Source organism: Convolutriloba macropyga, chromosome 1, assembly GCF_964194025.1.
Source record: "Convolutriloba macropyga chromosome 1, txConMacr16.3, whole genome shotgun sequence".
NCBI classification, from domain to species: Eukaryota; Metazoa; Xenacoelomorpha; order Acoela; family Convolutidae; genus Convolutriloba; species Convolutriloba macropyga.
Genome location: NC_134468.1, coordinates 76,292,870 through 76,305,497, shown reverse-complemented (window position 1 = coordinate 76,305,497; position 12,628 = coordinate 76,292,870). Strand labels below are relative to the sequence as shown.

The 12,628-nt window shown below is 37.0% G+C and overlaps 1 protein-coding gene across 1 annotated transcript in view; it reads left to right on the top strand.

Moving 5' to 3' along the window:
- The window catches only part of LOC142350695 (uncharacterized), a 41,983-nt gene extending 34,643 nt beyond the window's left edge, over positions 1-7,340 (top strand). Inside the window, exons 6-7 of the mRNA XM_075402660.1 lie at positions 796-950; positions 7,092-7,340. Of these exons, the coding sequence (XP_075258775.1) occupies positions 796-950; positions 7,092-7,340 (404 nt within the window). The remainder of the gene's footprint in view (positions 1-795; positions 951-7,091) is intronic.
- The last annotated feature ends 5,288 nt before the right edge of the window (positions 7,341-12,628 follow it).

The following is a 12,628-nucleotide window of genomic DNA, read 5'->3' as shown; positions in this document are numbered from 1 at the left end:
ACATCTTTGAATTGTAATTCGGGACTTGACCTGCTGTTTATTTTATTCGTTGCACATTTCCGTTACAATTAACAACTCTCACGTTTTTTTTTTCGGAGTTACCTCCCACACTGTTTGAACTGACTGCTTTCGTATACAGTCAAATACGTTCAAGGTCAGAACGTGGAATCAAACGGGATAAACCAGTGAATCCCAGGCTCTAAGACTTGATGTTTAAAGACTTTGTCCGTTAAGTAATCAAAGTTCTTTTGAACATCCTGCTTACTTGTAATAATCTTGAGCCTAATGTTTTCCAATGTGCCAGGCAATGTGCCAGCTATGTTTTTTTATTTTTGGTGCTGAAAACAAGATAAACAGTTAAAGCCCGAATGGCATTAAGTGCATGAGCAGCTCTCTTAGCGCAGTGTGGCGCATCGAAACTGTTTTGAGAAGGCATAAAACTTATATTTTAAAGGGCGGTTCTTAATCTTAAGAGTTTGACCCCCCCCCCCCCCTCTTTCAGCCTCGGCTGCTGAGAAGGCATAAATTTTTGTCAAAAGATCATTTCCGAACCGGTTTGAATTTCTGGGATGAAAATAAATTAACAAGTATTTCCATTTTCTTCCTGTTACGGGTGTTCAAAGAAGCGTTTAGAACAGTTAACATCCACCGGGAATTTGACTGCTACTGAAGTTAATTTCTGAAAGATGTATTTTTTTTCATTTCCATTATTACTGGTTATGTTTTTGTCCAGTGTTCAAAAAAGACTCCGAGTTAGATCTCAAAGAAAAAAAAACAATTCAGAACTTTTTACAGGTGCGAGGAATCACGGTGGTGAAAACGAGAGGACGGCGACATGTCATAGAGTTCAAATTACATTTAGGGAGGACACACAACTGTCTATGGTTTGCAACCGTAAACTGTTCGAAGCTGATTCTCCAAATGACAACTTGACAGATAACGAGAAGAAAGTCCATGTTGTGTTTTTGAAAAACTGGAGTATTTCATTAATGTCTTTTAATAATCTAGCTAGTTTCGTTTTTGACGTTTTTGAGGACAATTTTAAATCGACGGATTGCTCTCTCCTTTCAAAGTCAATACCAATATCCATTTAGAATTGATCTCACGCAAAAAAATTATCGTGGTAACTAGACAATTAACCAAAATCAGGCAACATTTATTAATCAGCTAGGTTTTATGCTAAGCTACTTGTAGCCTTCTGTCACGCCCCAATTTCGTCTCTCATAGTTACGTGATTATTTTCCTTTAAATATCCATAAATAAGTGCTTTAATCTAGTTCATATTCATTTAGTTTCAAGGCCATATATAGCCAGTATTTCAATCTAGGCCTGTAACCCCTAATTTGTTTATGTTTATGAAAAACAACCGCAGAGTGACAGTTTTACTAGCAAACATATCAAGTGCCTAAAAGCCTCAATATTTACTTTTTTGAGTTTCTTGAAGATAAATTCACATAATTAGTAAATAACTTCATGAGAGATTATGTACTTGGTGAAGTAATTATTCTGATAAAGTAGCTGCTAATACGGAATTTGTATATGTACTTAACAAACATCAAGAGACGTACAAAAGCCGGAAATTGCCCAACTTGTAGATCAGTAAATATTTGCGAAGGACCAATACAACTCGAGGCACAGTCCTGCGGAACTTACGACTACCAGAACACCGGGGAAACAACCTGACTATCAGTTGCTAATAAAACTCAACAAAAACTTAAACTTCTTATTCTTTCATTGAAACTTTGTCTTTATTTTCTGATATAATAATTAAAAGGATTGAACTGGAAATTCTCTTAAAACTTCCAAGTTTGTAGGACTTTGTTAGATTAGAAATTGAGACTAATAATACTCTGAATTACAAAGCAAACTAGTGGATATATCATGCATCCGAATCGCTCAGTAAAAGGCTGTTACTAGCTAATTTTATTAAAAATATATCCGCTAAAAATCGCACTGTGAAACATCAAAATAAGTCCTTGAAAATGACAATAATTATTCCAAGTTATCTCAAATTTACCTCAATAACACCGTAGATTCATTCTCTAAAAATCAGTGCGTAACATGGTGACAGGAGTTATTAACTGTTTCCCAGTTTAACGGACCGAAATTCCGAATAATTCTGATAATTTCGACATTTTCTTTCTTCTTTTGATACTTTCTTTATCTTCTTCCACTTCATTACCTTAAGAGCCTTCAATCAGCATCCAGCACTTCCTTTCCGAGCAAGACGATAATGCAGAAAGCAGTAACAAAGGAAAGAATGTGGAAACTGTGTTTGTGTCTCTGTGGACTAAATGCAATAACAATCCAAAAGTGTTTGAGTGGTCAATAACTGGAACAAACTCAACGACAGCCGCCACAACGGACAAAAACAACACAGGGTATTTGCAAACGAGGATTTTGTGAGTAAATAATTTTGTAAAGTTTAATTTTGGTGCTTTATTTATGTCAATTTATAAAGAACAAATTCTCCCCGCTATTAATAATTGCCGCGCTTCCCCCAATTTTGTTGAACATATTGAAGGAAACAATATTAATTACACCCACAACAGCAATAAAACACAAGCTCAGATAGTAAGCGCTTTCTCCTCTTCAGTTTATAAGTCAATTGTAATTTATGTGCTAGATAAAGATGATAAACGTGTCGCAATTTATTCGACAGCAAAAAGTCTAAATCAAAAAGCTCGCAAATTTGGCCTTATTCGTAAGAAACTTCAATCTGATAGAGATATTAACCTTGACAAGATCATTACTGATTATCAAATAACATCAGAATAAGCTAAATTACTGAAACCATCACTCAAATAATAACTAAAAGAGGGCAAAACAAATTTAAACAGAGTAATAAAACAATTATATTTAATTTCCCCACCCAGCTCCGGAGGTTAATGAATCAAACAGTGACTTCGGTCATTATGCTGTTGCCTATCTGAGTGCAGCTTCCACAAGGCCTGTGCGATCGTGGTCCCCACGAGTTTTCCTAGACTAAGGGGCACTCTTTAGAGGTGAGACTTCGGCGGCCCATACGGCTTCAACGATATAAGTCTGACGATTCGACCGGAGTTTTAGGAATAGGCTTATAAGCAGCTCATCTTTATTATTTTCTGACCGAATGGTTTCAGTAGTTTCTTTTCTGATATCCTTGTGCTATTCATTCAACTGTTTTCTTCTCTTAAAACCCCTTAATCTCTCCATTAAGTTAAGTTAAGTGTGCTATTTAAATCTTTAGAACGAAAAAAAGACTGATTGAACGTTAAGTATATAATCTAATCGGGTGAACAGCAAAATGGCACACGCACAGATCAACATCACGCCCTTTTCTGGATTAGAAACGGACAATTTTAACGAGTTTGAACAACTAATAACAGGTGCAATCGGAGTTGCAGCAATTGCAGCCGCGCAACAAGCGAACTTTTTGCAGTTACATTTAAAAGGAGATGCTTTACGATACTTTCTAACCCTACCAGAGGCTACCAGACTAGTTTTTGCGGATAGTATAACAGCTCTAAGAAACAGATTCACACAAGACGACTTGAGAGAGATCAGAATAATAAAGTTGGAGAACCAAAAGTTTAATCCAAAAACTGATACAGTGAAAATTTTCTTAGTAAAGTTAAGAACAGAAGCAAATAAAGCATATCCAGCACCCGAAATAGTAGTAGCGCCAGCAGGAGCAGGTTATACTGAAGCCCGTAGATTCGAAAGAGAGACAGCAGCAAGAGATTCTGCCCTTCAGATGTCAGAAAATCGAAAAAACGAGCAAATAAAGCGCTTCTTTATTAAGTCCATGCCGAATTGGCTTAAGCCTAAGCTCTTAGAAAGGCCAGACACAGATACAATTGATCAATTATGCACCTTAGCTAGCCAACAGATTGCAATAAGAGTGATGTGTAACAGAGAAGAGTACTTTGATGATGGATTTAATGAAATAACCGAATCAAACACAGATAAAATGTTAAAAGCAATAACTGTTATTTCAAATAATCAAAAAGAACTTGAGCAGAAACTTGAACAGAAAGTAGCACCTAAAAATGAGCCACCAGATCAAGGCACAGTAAACATCTTCACACCACATTACCCTCAACAAGTCTACAAACAAAGTTATAGACAAAATTTCCGCCCGCAATATTAAAATTATCACCCAAATTATCGTCAAAATCAGCCCAATTATCGTCAATTTCAGCAAAACTATCGGCCCCAGCAACAGTATGCCCCCGTGCTAATAATTACCGAGAGTTTAGACCACAATTTAACGCCCCTAGACCTTTGTATCACAATGAACAGCCACAAACTCGAAATTATTGGACTGAACCTTCAAATACCCCCCCATTTGTCCATCCAGCTTATGTTAATAGACCTGTTTATCGGTTTCCAACACAAAATACCCCTCAAAACCTTCTCCGACAGGGAATAGTTTATGATAGCCCAGCACAAGACCGATACGGTATGCAAAAAGCAAAAGAATTTAGTCGAGCTGGTGCACTTCAAAGTAGAAATATGAGAGGTATGAATTATCCATTTAATCAACAAAAAAACTAATAAAGCCACCCAACTTTAAAAAACAAAATGAAAATTATAAAAAATCAGTTAATTATTATAACGAAAGCACGTCTAGTCCTAGTTTAGATAAAGTAATAGAACCAGTTTATAAAGAAAGTAACAAAAAGCGTAGAAAACGCAAAAGAAATAGTAATAAAAATAAAGTGAATAAACCTGTGCAACTCCCAACACAAGTACCTCAATCCGCACCAAATCCAGCAGCACATGTTCAACAATTATTTAGCATTGTCCCACTTTTAGGCAGAACATTATCCTATGTTAAAGTTAAATTTAATGGAGAATTAGAAAGACGCGCACTAATTGATACAGGAGCATTTGCAAACGTGATAAGCCGTGAGTTTTACAAGGAACTTATTAATACAAATATCAATTCAATAACAGAAATAGAAAAGCCTGATCTAGATAAAGGAAAAATGGCAAACGGAAATATAGTTAAAATTGACAAAGCAATTAAAGTTACATTTAAATTGGGCACACAAAAATTCACTGAAGACTTCCTTGTTTTAATTGTCACAACTCCTGTAATATTAGGAAACCCATTCTTCGTTAAACATAAAGTTAGCATCTGCCCAGGACAAAGCTTCATTAAATTCCCTGATCAAACTCTGCAAATAATTGAAATAAAGCCAGAAAAGCAACCTAGAAGAGTAGTAAAACGTAAAAAATTCGGAGTTTATACACAGAAAAAGCAAGTCTTACAACCAAATCAACAAGCAGTATTAGAATGCAAACTTTGCGACAAACTAGAATAATTCACTGACCTTTGTGGAGTAATAATTCCAAACGAAATCTTTGAAAAAGACAGCGAAGTAATATTAACGTCCTCTTTAAGTAAAGTTGCTGAAAATAATATTCTTTACATCTATGTCTTGAACATTACTGACTAATTCAAGTCACAGATACGCATAAAAGAAAGGCCCAACCAGCAAAGCCGGCCCCGAAATATGAAAAATTGTGGTTCCCAACGCCTGAAACGTGCCCAGACCCGACAAATTTGTCGCCCTTGCAGAGAGAAATATTTGAGCAACTGCTAAAACTGCAAGAAATGGAGAAATTAGATCCAAAGGGTAATCATCAGGACAAAATAACCTTTTTGAGCAAATTTCCTTCCGTGGGAAAAATCGGCCCTTAATGATAAACAAAAAGCTGTAGTAGGCGAATTATTAGTCGAATTCAGTGATATCTTTGCAAAACATAGATTTGACGTCGGATATAATACGGATTTAAAAATAAAGTTAACTCCAGAAAGAGGCATACCAATTTATGAGCAAGGACCTCCAACGCCTGTCCATCTGAGAAATGAGTTGCAAGTAGAACTAGCATTATTGCATTCCTACGGACTAATAACAACTTTGTCTCAATCAAGATATAGTAGTCCCCTTTTTGCACAACGAAAGAACTCAGGAAGACTTAGACTATTCATTGACTTGAGAAAAGTAAACCATTTGTTGAAAAACGACTACGTGAATACAAATTTCCCGATTTCAAACATGAGTGACGCAATAAACTACTTTGCCGGGAAAAATTGTTTACAAAACTTGACTGTTCTCAAGCATATCACTGTGTTCAAATGGCAGACGATTTATCAGTGCAACTTCTAGCATTTAACTTTGCTTCGAGAACTTATGCTCATAAATGTCTTGCCCAAGGGTTGAATAAATCAGTAACTGGATTTAGCTCATTTATTAGACATTACTTGGACCCATGCCTAGCTTCAGGAAATTGTACCCAATTTATGGATGATATCTGAAATGCAGTAACAAATTTTGAACAATTGGTACCCTCTTTGCGAGAAATATTCATCTGTATACGTCAATCAGGACTAAAACTGTCGCCCGAAAAGTGTGAAATAGCAACAGATACAATGAAATTCCTTGGAAATAACATCAGTGCAGAAGGAATATCACCAGAAAAAGCAAAAATAACGAAATTTCTTGATAAATTCAAAATGCCAAAAACGACAAAACAAGTAAAGCGTTTAATCGGCTTCACTCAATTCTTCCGTAATTACATCCCTAACTTAATAAAGAAGGATTTGATGGAAGCAACAAATGTAACATTGCGATTGCCAAAGCCAGGCTTGCAGTATGTAATTCTTTGTGACGCTAGTTACCACGGTGCAGGTTTTTTACTAATGGTGGAAGACTACGTAAATGAAACAGGAAAGAAAGAAAAGAAAACATACGCTCCCGTATCATTTGGATCGCATTTGTTTAATGCAACGCAATTAAAGTTCTCAATTTATTACAAAGAGTTCCTAGCCTTGTACTATGCACTGGATTACTTTTTGCACTACATTTGGGGATCAAGTAAACAAGTAATTATACTCACTGACAACAAAAGCCTCACACAATCCTTTCAGTCAAAAGCAATACCGCCATCACTTTGGAATTGTTTAGACCGAATACTCGCCTTTAATATAGTAATTGCTCACATTCCTGGACGCGCTAACTACGCAGCAGATTTTCTCTCTAGAATGGAGAACGATAAAACAGCGACAATTTCTTTAAAGCTAACAGATGGAATTCCAGTTAGAAATAGAAATAGACACAGGAGCCCAGAATCCTGACATTGAATGTCCTGAAATTAATAGTGCTGAACTTGACGTCCTCAAAAAACTCGGATATTACGAGGATTACAAAAAACGGCAAAGTAATTTACCAATAACCGAAATTCAAGGGCTAATTAAACTTAAACGAAAACACGAAATAAATTCGATTGAGTACCCAAATCCATTAGATGAGTTCCCAGATCTTACAAACAACTTAATTAGTCCCTAATTCAGCAGATGAGCAGCAAAAAGATGCAGACATTAGAACGGTAATAAGCTGTATGCAACAAAACAATCAACAACCAGACTTAAGGTATGCTTCAACCAATTTAAAAAAGTATTACAAACATTTAAACAGATTAGTTCTTGAGGGGAATGTCTTATACCGGAATTTTTATGATGATACTGGAAAAGTACTTCATAAACAATTCTGTGTACCTAAGCATTTGTGGAAAGAGACTATGTACAGGCTTTATAATTCACAAACAGCAGGTCATTTAGGCATTAAAGCAACAATTCAAGAATTCAGAAAGCGATTCTATTATCCAGGTTCCACTGAACATTTTATTAGCTTCATCAAAAACTGCCTCACTTGTCTCCAATTAAATAGAGTACCAAAAAGCCACATCACACCGAAGTTACAACCAGTCAGTTCACTACAATCATATCCGGGAGATATGCTCGAAATCGATTTAGTAGGCCCCTTAAAGTCCTCACAATATAAGTATGTTTTGAGTGGAATAGATGTCTTCAAAAGTAAGCAAGTTTATTAGAAGTAAAATTGAAACATGCCTCACTAAAGCACCCTCAAACTACTGGAGCAGTAGAGCGATCTCATGGACCATTAAAAAGAATATTGAAACTCAATACTGAAGAACAATGGAAAGACTGGCACAAATATGTTCCTCTGGCAACATTCATTCATAATACTTCTTATCACTCAGCGACAAATTGTTGTCCTTCAACTTTATTCCATGGCAGAGAACCTATAAAGCCACTTGACATTAGGTTCTCCAGAAAAGTAATGGATGCAGTAGCAGTGAATTCGGATTTTGTAATTGAACTGCAAGATGCCACGATGCAAAAGCTTAGGGAAAACAAAGAAAAACTGACGACTGCATACTTGAAGTACAAAAAGTATTATGATCAAAAGGCCTCAGCAAAACCGATTCCGGAGAAATCATTCTGTTTACTTTCGAATCCTAAGCTACTAGAGCAATCAACTGTAATAGCTTCTCAAGTTCAGAAATGGCTACCGCTGTATAAAGTGGAAAAAGCCCTTACTGACTCTAATTACATCATTCGAAAAGTAAATGCGAATTACACACAATGTGTTCATCGCATCAGATTGACTTCAATTAAACCAAGTGAAACTCCTGAAGACCTCGAAGTTGTTAACCTTGTTAACTTTCAACCTGATCCATCGAGAAGACAACACATGGAACCGGAGCTATTTGATAAACATATCCCGGAACTGATAAATGAACAAGAAAAGGAGATAAAACAATCCACAAAAGTGAAACAGGACCCAGTTAAAGTAACCATAAATGTTCCCCTAGGTGGACCATTAACAGGACCAGCAGCAGCAGAACCTCCAGTACCACCACCCCCGGCACCACCAAGGGTAGCAGCAGCAGCAGTTAGACCACGGACAGCACCAGTCCATCTTCCAGTATTTGATTCTTCAAGCTCAGATGAAGCACTCCCAAACTTATTTGATGAGAATAGCAGTTCAGACGAAAACCTGGCTGACCTGAACGTAGACGCTGAAAAAATAGCTAGAATACCGGTTGATCCGTTAATTGCTGATGAAATCAGACAGCAAGAACCAGAAGTTCGTGTTCCTCTAGTATCATCCTGATCAGATGATGAAATGTTTTCACCACTCCAGCAACCTCAGCCATCAATAGTACAATTAGATATTGAATCGCCTCCAGAAACACCTGAAGAACAATTTGCATTAACTGACAGAAAATTAAGAGCTGGACCTTATCAACCTAAACGACAACCAGAGAAAAGTGCCTTCAAATCACCAGAATATCAACAGAAGAAAAATGTACAAGGATTCAAAATAACTAGACAAATATGGTTGCATGATGAAGATAGATCAAACCCTTACCTCACCAACCATGTTAGAAGATCAGGCAAATCTAGACCGAAAAATGCACGTGCTAGACTAGAACAAGAAGACGTACGTGAAGCAATAAAAGCATCAGCACAAGCAGCAAAACAATCAAATACCCAAAGTAGAGAGACAAAATTAGATCAAGTTAGAGCTAGTATAGCAAAATATTCAGGGAAAAAGCTCAGCTGTTCAGCAAACAAACCAGTAACCAGATCTCAAACAAAAACTCTTCACCAGGCTCTTCAAATCAAAACTTAAATCATTTTAGTCAAGAAATCAATGCAACGTATCTAAGTTCACCAACAGATATCTTATACTCTCCACACTCTTTTGCACACTGTATATCAGCAGACCTTGCAATGGCAAAGGGATTAGCCCGAAAAGTCAAAAGCTGGTACTCAGCAGCCCCAACGCAATCAGACTTAGATATCCACCAGATATTGGCTCAGTTTTAATCTACTTTGACCCCATTTCCGAACGTTATATCTTCAGTTTAGTTACCAAATTCAGATACTTCCACAAACCCACATACGAATCTGTTTTAGCAAGTCTTTATGAACTGAGAGAAATAGTAATAGATGCAGGAATTTCACACTTACGTCTTCCAAAACTCGCCAGTGGCTATGATAAATTAGATTTTAACATCATTTTGAGCTTATATGTCAAGTCTTCGACCCTCTCCCATAACCATCTATATCCATTAGCATGTAAAGACCCAGTACAGTCTAGCAGTACCCTCTATTTGCCCCAAAATCCCAATAAGCCTGAGCAACTTAGCCCTAAAGTCCAAAAATCGCCCAAAATTGGAAAACTGACCTTAAATCCCAGTTATTTTGATATATCTCAAGAACTACTTGTCCGAACCTAGATTAACCTACTGTTCTGAACAGCCCACATCCAGTAGAAGCGATTCCAGCTATAATTGATCTCTTCCGACCCGTTCTAAGTACCCAAAACTTAGCCCAAAGTTGACCCTTCCAAAAATCCTAAGTTCACCTCAGAAAAACAGTCATAAAATTGTGAAAAATGCCCCGATCATTCCAAACTTTTGCGCTGCAGCATTTTTCAAGCCGAGGAACCGACATGCAAATTTTGAAGCGATTTGGAGAACTTTAAAAATTGAGTGACGCTGGAGCCCCCGATTTTTGGCACTTTTCGAATCCGCTCGAATTCAATGATAACTCCTACTATAAACCCCCAATTGACCCATTTTATAGCCCTAGACCATCTACTGCTTACGCTTGACATCCTAGTACCCACAAATCCCGTCAAAAATCAATAAAAGTTGAGTTATGACAAAAATGCCGAACCCTACCAAAATGCGTTAAAATTGATAAAAATGTAGTGTAAATTATATCCCAAAAATATGCCAAAAACTGTCCCAAATGCCTCCAGCAGCTATTCCCAGCTGCCACCTTCATGGTACAACCTCAAACAACCGTAAAAACCCATTATTGCCAAAATGTCAGTATTGCCAGTGTATGTTGAAAAATGATGAAAAAACAAAAATCGCGCTTCTGCTTCAATTCAGCGCTTCAAAAATTTTGTCATTTTATTCCCCACTTGACCTGATTAAAGCCACCTATACCCCCTACAACCGTAGTGCAACCCCCCACTAGCCTTGTAGTACCATAAAAACCAGTCCCAGCTTATCCCAGTATCAACCATGAACCACCCAAATAAGCTCCGAAATTGCCACAATTTTGTCAGAAAAAATTCAGTTATTTCCCACTAGAGTCTAAATTATTAATTTCTGACAGCAATTAACCATACCATCAGCACTCTCACGTATATCTCTCAGAATATGCACTCCCAGCCCCCTAGTGCCAATACAAGCTGAGAAAAGACTGCCAAAGTAGCGAAAATCACAGAAAATCGAGTGTAATTTCTGAAAAAACTGATCAAAAATGCATCTTAATACCTGAATATGCCAAATTTTTTTGTTTCAGTTAGCACTACTCATAAGCTGTCCAACTATAGCAATATCAATCATTTTGAACAAGTTTTTCATAGCCTCATAGCCAATAACCTATCCCCTATCTGAGCCTTTTCAAAAAACCCAGGTTCACTGCAGCAAAAACGTTATAACTGGTGAAAAAATGGTTGAAACCGCCCAAATTTTTGCGCTGCAGGGTTTTTTGAGCCGATAAAGCGATTCACCAGTTTTGAGCTCAATCGAAGCATTTAAAAATTGAGTGACGCTGGGGCCCTCAATTTTGGAGACTTTGAAAATTTACGGACATATTCATAAAATCCGAAATATTGATAGAAAACCCGAAATTTTTAGCTTAAAACATCCGTTTGCTCAAGCTACACGCCCATATCAAACATATTGAAAATTGTTAAGTAAAATGTTGAAATAATAGCAAAAAACTGAAGCCTACCAAACTCTTCTCAAATTCGCCAAAATAGAGCCAGATTTAGACCAGAAAAGTAGTACCAAATAGCCGACTTATGAGCCCATATCCAATATTCAGTCTTTCTATTAGTTGTCCAAGCCCAATAAAGCCATACAATTGCACAGAACTTCATAAATGTTGAAAAAAGGGAAAAAATCCAAAATTCCACATATTTGATCAAATTTAGCCCACAATTATAAAGTGAAAAACTCCACATAATAAAGTTAAATCATGCACCAAACTGCACCAATAGCTGCCACCAACATAGTATTCACTAGTATGACCGACAATTTGCATTAACTGACAGAAAATTAAGAGCTCGACCTTATCAACCTAAACGACAACCAGAGAAAAGTGCCTTCAAATCACCAGAATATCAACAGAAGAAAAATGTACAAGGATTCAAAATAACTAGACAAATATGGTTGCATGATGAAGATAGATCAAACCCTTACCTCACCAACCAAGTTAGAAGATCAGGCAGTCGTAGACCGAAAAATGCACGTGCTAGACTAGAACAAGAAGAAATACGTGAAGCAATAAAAGCATCAGCACAAGCAGCAAAACAATCAAATACACAAAGTAGAGAGACAAAATTAGATCAAGTTAGAGCTAGTATAGCAAAATATTCAGGGAAAAAGCTCAGCAGTTCAGCAAACAAACCAGTAACCAGATCTCAAACAAAAACTCTTCACCAGGCTCTTCAAATCAAAACTTAAATCATTTTAGTCAAGAAATCAATGCAACGTATCTAAGTTCACCAACAGATATCTTATACTCTCCACATTCTTTTGCACACTGTATATCAGCAGACCTTGCAATGGCAAAGGCATTAGCCCGACAAGTCAAAAGTTGGTACCCAGCAGCCCCAACGCAATCAGACTTAGATTTCCACCAGATATTGGCTCAGTTTTAATCTACTTTGACCCCATTTCCGAACGTTATATCTTCAGTTTAGTTACCAAATTCAGATACTTCCACAAACCCACATAC